Raw genomic sequence first — 14934 nt, 5'->3', positions numbered from 1 at the left:
AGGGTAAATCGTATTCCCAAATAAGGGTATTGCTAGGCTTTTCCAATAGAATGACAATAAATGCCCTAAGATATGAGCAAAAAGTTGAATCCCGCGGTAGAAATTGAGTTTTGGCACCCTTAATAATAAAACGGTTAATACGGACGACTAAAGCAAATCCCTTTATGACAGCTACAGAGCTCAAAAAAAACATTGGATGTGCCGGCAAGCGTGGAAACTATTCGCCGTAGACTTCGAGATTACAGCCTCAATGCATGTTTCTAAACGGATATCTTTTGCTAAATCACATCTAAATTGGACAAAGGAAAAGTGGAGAAATGTGCTATGGACTGAAGAATCCAAAATTGTTCTTTTTGGTGGAAAGGGTTCCAGATGTTTTGTTCGTAGGCCACCTAACAGCGAATACAATCCACAATTTACAGCAAAAACTATCAAACATGGATCAAAACCATTATGGATTCATCGGTTTATGTAAAAATCCTTGATGAAATTATGCTGCCGTATGCTTCCTGCGAAATGCCGCTGGTGTGGGTCTTCCAGCAAGACAATGACCCCAAACACACCAGCAAAATGGCAAAAAAATGGTTCAACGATAACTCTATAAATGTAATGGAGTGGCCTGCACAGTCCCCATATTTGAACCCCATCGAAAATCTGTGGACGGACATAAAGAAGGGTGTACCTACAATAAAACCAACAAGCATTGAAGGGCTCTGGGAGGTTGTGCAGAAAATTTGGAGTTCCATCAAAGTTGAAAGATGCCAGCATTTAGTGGGTTCCATGGAAAAGCGTTGTGCCGCAGTAATAGCAAACAAAGGGCACGCGACAAAGTATTGAAACCATATAATTAGTTTATATAGCAGAAATCCAAGTGAATATTTTGATTTATTTTAAGAAAGACCACTTTTGTTGAGAATGAACTGAAGTGCTATTATTTTGACTGTGTAGTTTTTAAGTTTTTGTTTAATTCACGTAGCGCATTGTAAACTGTTGAAAAATACCAAATAATTTCCTTATCATAATAAACCATTCACATCGAAGAGTTTATAATTTTGTTTTGAGTTGAATCGGCCCAATAGTTAAACAGATGTAAACGGAGTCAGTATAAATTTGCGCGTGGTGCTATTATTTAGACCGCAGCTGTATATTATTTCTAATTGCTGTTTTTATGTACAGGTCCTTTTTTTGCTCTTATTTGTAATCCAAAACTATAAATAAAGTTTTGGCTGTAAAGAGGGGGATTCGTACTATTAGCACGCTTTGGGCAATATTAGACATAGTGCTTTTGTTTAGTTATATTTTATTAAAATAATTTGTTAAAAATAAACGATTGTGAGCACACATAGAAATCTATTTGTACTATGGCACTACTGTTGATATTTGATTAGAACTAACGCTGCATTACCGGCAGTTGCTAACATTTGTCAGATGGCAGCGAAAGCGCATGTAAATTTATAGATGTTTGATTGATAGAAGAGCTGATTTCTGTTGATATTTGATATAAGACTTTTATATTTGTTGCGCAAGAAGCGCACTGGTCCGGCTCGTATTCTGTTAATAATACAAACTTTCAATCTATATAACTGATTATTCTGTTAAAATAACTGCATTAATTCAACAGCGAACAAGTGTTTAAATATGCAAAGGCATTAAATAATTTCAAAAAGTATTTAGCGCTCACTACTTCGCTCTAATGACCATGGTGTCATGTCATATAAATGTACTGCCTTCACTGTTATACAAATGTTTATCCAAATCTGTATTTTAGCAGTTTTAATTGGTATTCTTTGAAGCCCCGTTAGCCCCGGCATAAGCAATTTTTCATATAGATGCGTTTTACTCAATCTTATGCATTATGAGTAAATTGCACGTAAATTTATGGAGAACGGCAGATTGTGCGACACTGACGCCATCTGATATGGAAGTAGCCAACTCGCAGATTTTGTTGCAAACAAAGCATAAGAAGAAGAATTTGACATTTGCTTTGGCTAAGGGTGCTGGGACACTTTGCAAGTGAAATTATTTTTCCCATTCGTTGGTAACTTTTCTAGCATTTTTCGCAATTAAAAACGGCAATATAACAAATGACTACGAAAATATGTAAGTAAATATTTTTATACTCAGTTGAGCAGAGCTCACAGAGTATACTAACTTTGATGGGATAACGATTGGTTGTACAGGTATAAAGGAATCGAGATAGATATAGACTTCCATATATCAAAATCATCAGTATGGAAAAAAAATTTGATTTAGTCCGTCCGTCCGTTAACACGATAACTTGAGTAAATTTTGAGATATCTTGATGAAATTTGGTATGTAGGTTCCTGGGCACTCGTCTCAGATCGCTGTTTAAAATGAACAATATCGGACAATAACCACGCCCACTTTTTCGATATCGAAAATTTCGAAAAACCGAAAAAGTGCGATAATTCATTACCAAAGACGGATAAAGCGATAAAACTTGGTAGGTGAGTTGAACTTATGACGCAGAATAGAAAGTTAGTAAAATTTTGGACAATGGGCGTGGCACCGCCCACTTTTAAAAGAAGGTAATTTAAAAGTTTTGCAAGCTGTAATTTGGCAGTAGTTGAAGATATCATAATGAGATTTGGCAGGAACGTTACTATTATTACTGTATGTATGCTTAATAAAAATTTGCAAAACCGGAGAAGGACCACGCCCACTTTTAAAAAAAAATTTTTTTTAACTCAAATTTTAACCAAAAATTCAATATCTTCACAGTATATAAGTAAATTATGTCAACATTCAACTCCAGTAATGATATGATGCAACAAAATACAAAAATTAAAGAAAATTTCAAAAGGGGTGTGGCTCCGCCCTTTTTCATTTAATTTGTCTAGGATGCTTTTAATGCCATAAGTCGAAAAAAAATTTACAAATCCTTGTGAAATTTGGTAGGGGCTTAGATTCTGGGACGATAACTGTTTTCTGTGAAAAAGGGCGAAATCGGTTGAAGCCACGCCAAGTTTTTATACACAGTCGACCGTCTGTCCTTCCGCTCGACCGTTAACAAGTTAACTTGAGCAAAAATCGATATATCTTTACTAAACTTAGTTCACGTACTTATCTGAGCTCATTTATCTTGGTATTAAAAATGGGTGAAGTCCGACTATGACCACGCCCACTTTTTCGATATCGAAAATTTCGAAAAATGAAAAAAATGCCATAATTCTATACCAGATACGAAAAAAGGTATGAAACATGGTGATTGGATTGGTTTTTTGACGAAAAATATAACTCTGGAAAAAACTTTGTAAAATGGGTGTGACACCTACCATATTGAGTAAAATAAAATGGAAAGGTTCTGCAGGGCGAAATCGAAAGCCCTTGGAATCATGGCAGGAATACTGATTGTAGTATTACATATATAAATAAATTAGAGGTACCCGACAGATGATGTTCTGGGTCACCCTGGTCCACATTTTGGTAGATATCTCGAAAACGCCTTCACATATAAAACTAAGGTCAAACCCCCATTACTAACTTTAATTTCATACCCATATCGTACAAACACATTCTAGAGTCACCCTTGGTCCACCTTTATTGCGATATCTCAAAAAGGCGTCCACCTATAGAACTATGGCCCACTCCCTTCTAAAATACTCTTTAATACCTTCCATTTGATACCCATGTCATACAAACACATTCCAGGGTTACCCTAGGTTCATTTTCCTACATGGTTATTTTCCCTTATTTTGTCTCCAAAAGCTCTCAGCTGAGTATGTAATGTTCAGTTACACCCGAACTTAGCCTTCCTTACTTGTTTTTGTATAGGGAGAATGTTTATAGCAGTTCTTCGCTAAATTAATTTTGTATGTGAATGGTTAGGGCGAAATAAACTTCAATTGCCAAGTCTGAAGTTTCTTCATATTTATAAACGCTACAGCTCTATGATTGTGGCGATGTTACTGGAATGCATAGGTTTGTGTATATGTATATGTGTATATGTATAAATGTGTTGTATATGAAAAATTACATTGTGCCGCGGCCTATGGGTGACAGTAATAACTTTTAAGTTAATATATTATGGCTTATGTATTTTTTTGTTGTCAATTCAGAATAAACAATTTGTTGGAAGTTGATTCAACACCCTTTTGCAATGAATCCTTAATTCGATTGATTTAACAGTTTGTTTGGTGTAGTAATAAAAATAGCTGTTATTGTGCTACGGGAAACATTTTTTAAGCAATTTCAATTTTAAATTTTTCAAATATTCCGGAAAATTTACAAATGCAACATAAGGACGAGCAAGGCGACAAGTGATCCGATTAAATCCTGTAAACTTCTTCAAAAGCTCTCTCAACCGGGAGTGGGATTGGAGATGTTCGATATGTTGACAAACAGATGAGACCAAAACCACGTTTTGTTGTTCTACAACTTTTTTCCAATTTCCATCTGCTGGATATCGATTGTATATTGCTAATAATATAAAATACCTCAATTGGTGATCAAAAATCCTGTTCTGTTTACGAATCGGTTTATTTTACGAAGCACAGTTCAAATTTGTTTAAAAGTCTTTAAAAGCTTTTTACTGTTGGAATGAAAAATATATTTTTATAAAAAACTTGCTGAAAGAGATTTTTGCAGGGCAATGGAAATATTGGTTTTTTTTTTTTTTTTTGATATGTCGAACCCTGTTTTTAAAAGGAACCCTTGTAATAGTGGGTAAAGTGCTAGAGTTCATAGGCTATGATGATGATCTTGAGTATTATTAAAAACTTTAGCTGTATGCAAAGGACAGGCGGACCTGGCCTAATAAAAATCTTTTTTGGCACTAATAACATTGAAATACGTAAATTACGTACATCTGGACTGTTTTACACCATTAACACCCAACGTAACGATTGAGGCCCGGTTTTTCAGTGCGAGTTTAAGCTCCGGTTAAAGTTGAGTAGAGTTTAGCCTTGCCACCTTGTTTGATAATATACACTTTTGCTTCTCATCTCAGCTTAAGCGGCCAAAGTAGCAGGAGTTTAAACACGCACTGAAAAACCGCACCTAAAGCTATAATATCTACGCGTAAGAGGGTTATGGGTTTTTGAAAAAACCCATAATTGCCGATAGAAAAGTTTTAAAAACAAGAATTAATACCATTTGAGGTAAGTTTTAAAGCCGACATTAATGTCATATATGAAAGGTGTTTCAGCGACCATTTTACCATCTAAAATTCATTTTCAAAATTTAAAAAAAATATATATGGACACATCCAAGAAGATATGAGATTACCTAAAAATTGGTAGAACCAGGTGTTTTAAACGGCAATCACCTACGACGGCGTTTACTAAAACAGAAGTTTTTTTGCTAAGAAGCTTTTCATGGCAGAAATGCATTCCGGGGGCTTTCCAAACCACTACCTAGCCGCGAACCGCCGAGAAAAATTTTCGAAAATATTTTGATGTTAGTTGTCTCGTCACTTGATTCGGTGAACATCGCTTAGTTAGTCCACAACACTACGTCTTTACCAAGGGGCGCCAAGGTCTAGCGAAATACGTGCTTTGGTTATTTAAGGTTTTAGATTCGGCCTTTTTTCGTTGGAAAATAAATATGAAATTTAGCTATTCACTTATTCAAGATCTGTCACTTTCGAAATTTTAGAGGTTTGGTAGCTAAATAAAGGTTTTGGTTACTCTAATCATAATATGATTAAAAGATTTTCACTTACCGTTATAAATTGTGGCGCTTTCATTGGCTGTTCATCACGATTTAAATGTGCATTCACGGGTACATCCGATGGCAGATCTGGTACTGTGATATTAATTTTATATATATTTTTGTTAAATTATTTACTATAAGTTTTTATATTTTTTTACTCCAATGTTTTGATGATTGCAAATTATATATGTATATATACTTTTTTGTTATATGTATATAGCATTTGTTTAATTAGCTCTATCGTTAACATGCTGTTTTAAAATGCATTCACTTAACACATACACTGCGGAACAATTGCACAACTAAAACAAAAGCATATTATATAATGCAATTTTTTGCATGCAAGCGAACGCAAACAAAATTAAGCTAAACGCAAAGCAGTAAATAACAATAAATAAAATGTGGCGTATAAAATTTCGGGTACTCAAAAGTATGACTGAGAATTTTTTTTTTCTCTCAGATAGTTTTCTATTATATAATATGCACTTAAAGTAAAACGAATTCCTGCAGACAAACTATGTGGGAAGTAGGCTTTTAGCGAACTTCTTGAGAAAATCCAAGTACATTAAAGTGCAGTTTAGTGTAGAACTTTTACAGTGTGAGCCAAACTGGAATGTTAATCGACTCGAAGGTTATTCTCCATTTTATACAAATATTTTGTCAGAAACTTGATGTGCATGAAGAGTGGTTATTCAAATATAGATATACGCCTCGTATTCATTTTCATACAGTGTATTAAAACTACTTTTCCAAACTACAAAAAAAAAAAAAAAATTGCCTAAATTAAATCAAAACATGCTTTAACGTATTGTGATGAATATTAGCAACACTAAGGGATACTATCATCTCTAAGCCGATGCTAAGCAGTGACTTCTATGCACATAACCAAATTAATCATTATGTCTACACATATGTACGTACACGCAGCGGAGAATCAACGCACAACCACATGCATTTATCTGAGATACTCCTGAAAGTATGCAGTAATTGTGCAAGTATTACTCACATATACACGCGCATGGGCTATGAGAGAAGCTATAAAAACCGTGCATCTGTAGTTATAGCTGATAACTAACTAGTAAGTTCTGGAAATAGAAGCGCCTAGAAATATGCCGGCGAGGAAACCAGACAGTATAAAAGGCAGCAACAGTAAAGGCACGACAATCAGTTTGATTTAAGACGCTATCTGGCGAGCAATAGTAGTACTTTAATAAAGGCCATTTTTGCATTATTCAATATTGGAGTTATTTATTCAACAGTTTAGCGATTCGAACGTTAGCAGAAGATTTAGAATAAGAGGAATTGCACTAAATTCGTTACAGTATTTAGCTTAAATTAATTGCACGCACACTATAACTCATTCGCATAAGACCAACTAAACACTAATTACAATAAAAACACAAGTAATCCATGATCACAAGCACGTGGCTTAATGGACAGTATAGAGTTCATAATGATGAAATAGTTTCGAACTCAAATGACTTAATTAGCTGGGAAACCCGAAAAAGGTGACGAGAAATAAACCTACAACATTATGATCACGATCTGGACAGTTTCATCTTAAAGACCCATTAATTGACGTAAATACACGAATTCGCCTATAGCCTTAACCGTACCAAAAAAAAAAAACAAAATGGATATCACATATATGGTACTAACAAAGTTTCACAATATTAGAGCTTTTTTTGAAACAAAGTAGCCGTGCTTTTTTACATGAATATACATTTGCGGGTAAAAAAACCCTTATCATCACTAAGATAATGTTTAGGAGACCCCTCTAGTGGCGATTATTGAAGACTAGCAGCAATGGTTAAATATATCGCTACAAAACGGGCTGTGCTCAATAGGGGAGACACGCACCTGTTGGTCATAGTGTATAACCTATGGCTGAATCGTGGACATACACATTTTTCGGTAATTTGCTTTTATAAGGGGTTTCTTTTTCATTTCGTTTCATTTCGACTCTCTGCCATTAGTTATTCCGTAGTTCTTGATGTATACACATCTTTGCTCATGGTATGGAGGCATCCAGAATATAAGGGAAAGGTTTCTCCATAGAATATAAATGTAGGCGTAGTATGTGGGACTGGTGGAATAGGTGTATGCGTGTTATCCATTTTTCATCGCCGAGATATAGGCTTTATGTTGTGTTATCGAAGAGCATTGGACGAGCTACCGATTTGTTATCGCATGCTATAAATTTACTATCGATAACAATGGTTATAAATGAGTTACCGATTTTTAGCAACAAGTTATTAGTTTGTTTTCAAAAAATTAGTTTTATTATCGAAAAGTTATCTTGTATTTATTGAAAAGTTATCGATATCACTCAATCGATATGTGATCACAAATTCATCGAAAGTCTATCAACTTGCTATCGCAATGTATCGAGAATTTATCGAAAGGTTATAGATGGCTTATAAAAAAGTTTTCGATTTAATAGCGAAAAGCTCTTAATTTCTTATCACAGTGCTACCAATAGATTATCAATATAAAACAAATAGCCAAAACATACGGAAAACTTGACGATAATAATTCATTATCGATAATAAGCCGAAACAAAACTATAACTTTCCGTAATCGGTTGCTAACGAAAAGAAGCCGACGATACTCTTTTCAAAAAACCTGCAGCTATTTGTTTTTGGTAAAGTTACATCTACTGTAGTTGAACTTACGTGCTCTAATTACATTGATCTTCACGAGTACTTGGTACTCACGATTTTTTTATGCGGGAGGTAAAAATGCACGTACTGCATAAACAAGTTGCCACAGGTAGGAAAAAGTGGTGGAAGAAGAAACTGTGGTTTCTTAAATTGGTAGTAGGAAATATAACTTATTTTGTAAGAACCACAATCTCCTTAACATCTCTCCTTTCGCAGTTCATTTGGCACTTTTAAAAATTAGATGCCCGTGTCTTCTTGTTGAGATATCGGATCTTTAATGCAAAGGTATCGCTTTGCTTATAGCAACACCGAGCATGAGGCGGCAACCTTACTTTCACCATCTACAGACTTTGGTCTGCGTTTTCAGTACAAGTTTAAACTCTACTTAAGTTTGACTAGAGCTTAATTTTGCCCACGTAGCAAGTTTAAACTATGGACAGCCAGCCGGACCTCAATGGCCTCCAATTCTACCCTGACAAGCAATACAATATGAACAGTTTAAGATTCTGCGAAACTAGTGAGATAAATTTAAAATTTTGGAAAAATGTTTGTCAAAAGTAAATTTATCAATTAACTGCCTTAAAAAATATATGCTAAAATAAAATATTTAAGCCAAGCTCTCTATGATTCGAGCAAAAGTTGTTAGTAGTAATGCTGCGATAGCATTTAACAATTTTTGGCAAACAAGAGTTTTTGGCAGTGACTTCCGAATCACATAGTAAACCATATTAGCGTTTCATCTGTCCACGCTATAAGACAACATTTATCAAGTGAAGTGTTCTGTAGAATGAATGTACGCATGAAAAGCATTATGGAATAGAAGTTCGATTCTGTAGGCATGGATTCATTTCGAGTGGAGATATTCTGAATGACTGAAAAAAAAGAGGATGATGATTACGACAGCGATGCAATGATAAATATTTCCAATCAATAAATTGTGAACAGTTCTGTATGAATTTCAGAGCACATTTCCGAGCATATGAGAGCATCATTCCTGCTGATGGTTTATGGATGAGTATGTATGTATGTATGTGCGACGTAGTATATATGTATGTATGTAAGTTCCATGAAAGTTTCAGCAGAAAATTAACTTGAGCTTCCTGGACATGGTGATAACATTATCGTATATTATAGCATATGACTGTCCAATAACTGCTATATTCGGTTTTTAAAAAACTCCACAACAATTGTTATTACAACATAAAATTTCTAGCAGCTGACAATGATAATGATGATCCATGTAGCTAACTAATGAACGAATTCTCGCCTAAGTGCAATACCTGTATTTATTAACGGCAGATGAGTTAATTGATCGTTGCTATGTATTTTGTCAATATTTATATCTATAACCTGGGTATTTGGTAGACTAAAACGTTTTTTAATATTCTGCACACCATTCTCCCCAGCGTGCATAGTTGGTGTTGGACTACGATGACCTATTGAGGTATCAGAATAATAACCATTTTGCCATGATGATGGTACACCAAGATATGAAGGTGTTGGTGTTGATCTGAAGCTATGCTCATGTTTAACTGGTATGATCAGATCACCGCCTCCGGGACATCTTAAGGGATATGGAGATTTGCGATTTGAACCAGCTTTTATAGCAGATGATGAACGCGACGGCAATCCCGATGATGAGCTGTTCCATTGGCTGCTTACGAATTTATGCCCTTCACCCGGAAATAGTATGCCAAACTCATAACCAAAATCGTATTTGAAGTAAATCAGACCAGTATTGGGATCGACGCACTTTGTACCTATGTCAGAGGCATCGATTTGGTGGATTTTTTCAAGATTTACATGTTTTTTTTTTTTTAGATTTTATCACACATATGGGGTGTGGGAGAGACAATAGACAAAATTTGGCATTTAAAGATATATATTACATAATACTTGGGTTATACATAAACATTTTTATGTGGATAAATATTTGAACGAAATAAAAGCATTCCATATGCGAAAAACTGAATGTTAGTGGAAGAAAAAACCTTAAAAATTTCAAGCTGGTATTTACATATTTTCGAATTTCAAAAACAAATAAAAATTATGACTATTTGAGGCGGTACGTAAATATAATTTCAACTCGTGATGCAAAAACGGGGATTCGTAGAAATTATGGGGATGGCGGTTCGATTAAACCCGCTTTGGGAAACACTTAGATTGAAAGATGTCTACACTTTTCAATTGTATTTGAGAAACAGCGCAAGTAAGGCTCAGTAAAGACAAATGAGTTGGAGAAAGACAAAAAAAAAATTTAGGAAGGGCAATGTATTTCAGAAAAGACCAAATGAAATTCAAAACCGACACTTTATTTTAAAAAATAAAAAAGGCCAAATAAAAATCAGAAAACGACAAATATATATGAGAAAAGGGCAAAAGAATTTAAGAAAAGCTTTTTAGAATATTTTTGAGCTATCGAGTTTTATCAAGTGCATTAGACCTGTTCTCATTTGTTTGCCCTTTCCGAAATAAAATTGACTTTCCTGAACACCATTGGTCGTTTTCTGAATATAATCTCCACTGTCTGAATTTGCTGAAATACATTTGACATTTTCTGAATTTAACTTTGCTCAACTGAAAAGCTTTAACTCCTTTCGGCAATACATTTGCCCTTTTCTCAAATACAGTTGGAAGAAGATAAGTGATAAGCCAGTATGTTTTTTTGCTCCCGATCCAACTGCCATTTCCGTGATGTGGTTGTTGTTGTTGTAGCAGTTCTCCGTCCCATTCAGTAGGTGCGACCACTCACTAAGTGTTATCAAATGTCCTCTAATGGGAGTTCGAGGAAACTTGCAGATTCAACAGGATTGAACCAGAACGATAAGGGTGCTAGAGGCGTTGGTTTCACATTGCAATCGCAATTGAAAAGATGGTTGGTGTCATGAGGGGACGCATCCCAAGCGGGACAGACATTTGATGTGTCGAGGTTGATTCTGGATAAGTAAGAGTTTAATCTATGACAGTATCCAGATCGAAGCTGCGCTAGATTGACGCTCATCTCCCCTGGGACGTTGCTTTTCTCAACTGCGAGTTTGGAGTATTTGTCTTCACGAACGATGTTCAGCAGGCATGGCAGTTCGATGCCTCTGTCTCTGAGGGCCTTATCATGATTCATTTTTTTATACGCCTGAATTCCTAAGTGTCGGATTTCTTCATATATTTTTGGATGTAAGACAGTCGGGAGCGGCCAATCGACGCGGATGCCCAATATGGTCGACATTTGCTTTTCGTATGTTGTAAACAATAGAGAGAATTCACGAGGTGATGAAACTAGTAAGACTAGGGAAATAGTGGTCGCTACCACCGTGATATGATCACTACCACCAGTGGCTACTTTGATAGGCCAGATGGCCCAGTATGATATGACTACAGCAAATGGGTACATGTAATTTTAATCTTGATCAGATAAGCAGATGAGCGCGTCATTTCCTAACTCTTTGAAATGCAAATAGTGAGTTGTAGTTATCGCTAAAACTATCGAGTAAACATTGAGTCAGCTGAAGATTGCACAAGCTGAGTTCAGTTTCTCCGAACTATTTTAACGATCTACATGCGTCTGCATCGTCTGAATAACACAAAAGTCTCCTTCAACGCCCCTGAGGTTGCTTTTGATGAATCATAAGAGAGAAAGCTTATGCCTTCTAATTAGTATTGGCTTGCTATAATCGGGGATACGTTAGCGGTTAAGAATACAAGAGCACCGTGGAATTTTGGTGCCCAAGTAAGGGGCTTGTGAGTTTTGCTGGCCTAAAGCGCGTTTTGTAAGGCGGTTTTGTACTAGAGGTTTGGACTAGAGGTTCGGCGTCTGTGCGCCTTTGAGGTTTAAAACATAATCAAAGGGATGATCTAACTTTGAAGGGAAATTCCCAAATGAACATTGCTCTTCATATAGAATTTGGAACGTGATGCTGTCCTGGATGCTCGGTCTCTTTATGAGCCTTAAGCTTAAGTGATCCAAAATAATGCCATGTCCAAATAGCTTACTAGGTTTTTGTTTGCAACATTATCATACTGAGTTGAAATATATCCAACCTCAAAATGGCGCTTATACCGCGTTTGTTTTAATATCGAACTGTCATTCGTTTATTCATGAACATCAAATAACCAACAATCTAAGTACTTACCATATTGCGAGACACGCGACTCATCACGATAGGCTTGTGGCTTATTATCGCCCTCGCTAGGTGCGCGCTTAAATCCCGGACGGAAGCTGGGTGTAACAACCTTCGGTTCGGTAACGCCATTAAAAAACTTAGTTGTCTTGCTTGCTTTTTGCTGCAAATCGCTTGTGATATCACTAACAAATTGATGAGATTTCTGCATAAAAGTTGAACCTAACTGCTTGCCCTGTTGATCCAGCTGCGATTGTATATAACCATATTTGGGTGGAGAGCCAACCTTTAAATTCATATCATCACGTGGAAAACGCTTCTCCGCTATCGTATTATCGCGTTGTAATGTCTGATAGTGTTGTTGGTAAGTATTACTGCTGCTACTATTCTGCATGGATGTATGACGATTCAGCGATTGTGTCCTCTGATTGCTATTAATAGTTGAGGCTCCGAAACTGCCGCCACGTGGCGAACGCAACTCGCGAGCATCTACTTGTATTTTACGTGGCATTTCTGGACCATGATCGAATTCCATTGGTGAGAGCACGCGTTCGTACGAACGTGGCACGCTACAAGAACGTCCACCACCATGTGGCGGTTCGACATGTCTATAACGCAGTGAACCATTTTCACCGTACGGTGTCCAAAGTGGGCGTATTTTTGCATTATCAACTTCATGATCATAATCGCTTTCACGAAAATCACCTGGTACGAATTTGGTTGGTGTGGCTGGCGGTGGTACACGTGTTTGATTTGTTGGTGTGTAGCGACTTGGCGATGGGCTATAGGGGAAAGGTTCAAGTGGCGTATTCAATTGACGTTCGCGTTGTTCCTTTTGATTATCAAAATGGATGACGCGTTTAGTTTGTTGCATATTCACTACACGGTTACAAGTTTCCGAAGATTCTTTCATTTGCATTACATTTTTGGTTTCGGTAGCAATTTTGGCATTATGTAATGGTGTGCCGGCGATAGCATTGTAGTAAAGGCCTGGTTGTGCGCGTGGCTCATATCTTGGTTGTGTGGGCTGTTGATATTGCTGTTGTTGAGCTGCAGCCAAGAATTTGGCGGCAACTGGTTTTGGTTTATACACTGTTTGCTGCTGTTGGTATGTTTTTTGCATTTTTTGTTGCTGGAAATTTTGTTTATTTTCCCTAGACTCGGTTCTTATTTCATGCCTAATTTCTTTCTTAATGGGTTCGAATTTTTGACGTGGGTACGTGCTTACAGCCGGCTGTGTTGCTTCAAATTCCATTGGTGATGGTGTAACTACAACTGCAGGTGACTTATGCCCATTAACTAAATTAGATTTTGGTGTTGGAGTAGGTGGAAAAACGACTCTATAACCCTTGACGTCATTGTCGGCATCTTGGTTGCGCGACACAGAACGGAAACGTTCCTCAACTTCACTGCTGTAGTCACTAAATTCGGCCGGCGTCTTACGTTGCGCTGGTATTGGGGTTATTGTTGGTGTATATGGTGTAGGTGTGGTCGTCTTTACTGGCGTTGTTTGATATTTTGGTGCACCAAAATTGCTAACTTTGTTGATGTTGGAAGAGCTATAGTAGCTGCTGCTCATACTAGACATGCATTTGTAGTCCTGTGTAATGATTTGAATTAAAAAAGATAACAAAATATTATTTTTTGTATATAGCTTAAGGAAAAGGTTTTGCGCATTAAGCAGCGAGCTTTAACAAAGCACCAAACACTTTAAAGAATTAGTGCAAACGAAAATAATAAGTGAGTGTATGGAAATAAAAATAATCATAAATCTTAGTTTTGCTGCCTTATTTTTTTTTTTTAATTTACAAACTTTTTTTTAAAAAATCACAAATCCTTCATCTTATACAAACAAGTCTATATATATAAAAATAAGTATATAATATTCGAGGCACGTTGATGTCCTTAATAGATTCGATTTGTTTTAAATTTGCTACGTAAAAAGCTCATTGCCTTGGTCATACGTTAAGATACTTCTTTTCAGAAAACGGTACAAGGAAAACACCCATTGGAAAAAGGGTTAATTATCCCACTTTTGGTACATACATAGGTAGTTTTCCTTGACTACCATAAGTAGGCCAGGGACCTATATAAAAAAAGAAGTTTTTTTTTTAAATAAAAAGGGTCCAGGGGCTTTCCACTTCGAGATCTCGCACGAGGGCGAAGGTGAGAAAAAAATAATATAGAGAGAGGTGTAGAGAGTTATAAGGATAGATATAACAAGTAAGGAAGGCTAAGTTCGGATTTAACCGAACATTACATACTCAGCTGCCAAATTACAGTTTGCAAACCATTAAAATTACCTTCTTTTAAAAGTGGGCGGTGCCACGCCCATTGTCCAAAATTTTACTAACTTTCTATTCTGCGTCATAAGGTCAACCCACCTACCAAGTTTGATCGCTTCATCTGTCTTTGGTAATGAATTATCGCACTTTTTCGGTTTTTCGAAATTTTCGATATCGAAAAGGAGGCGGTTACAATCC

At 36.3% G+C, this 14934-nt stretch overlaps 1 protein-coding gene across 4 annotated transcripts in view; it reads right to left on the bottom strand.

Moving 5' to 3' along the window:
• Positions 1 to 14934, bottom strand: part of zormin — a 320772-nt gene that overhangs the window by 84669 nt on the left and 221169 nt on the right. For 2 of the 4 annotated variants that reach the window (XM_067788670.1, XM_067788671.1), the window contains 3 exons: positions 12464 to 14051; positions 9617 to 10096; positions 5684 to 5766 (listed from right to left, as the gene is read on the bottom strand). In XM_067788670.1, coding sequence (XP_067644771.1) covers positions 5684 to 5766; positions 9617 to 10096; positions 12464 to 14051 — 2151 coding nt within the window. The remainder of the gene's footprint in view (positions 1 to 5683; positions 5767 to 9616; positions 10097 to 12463; positions 14052 to 14934) is intronic. The other 2 variants (XM_067788673.1, XM_067788672.1) reach the window with 2 other exon arrangements.

The sequence above is a fragment of the Eurosta solidaginis genome, chromosome 5, assembly GCF_040869045.1.
Source record: "Eurosta solidaginis isolate ZX-2024a chromosome 5, ASM4086904v1, whole genome shotgun sequence".
NCBI lineage: Eukaryota > Metazoa > Arthropoda > Insecta > Diptera > Tephritidae > Eurosta > Eurosta solidaginis.
Note: the sequence above shows the minus strand (reverse complement) of the source record. Positions and strands in the feature narration are given on the sequence as shown.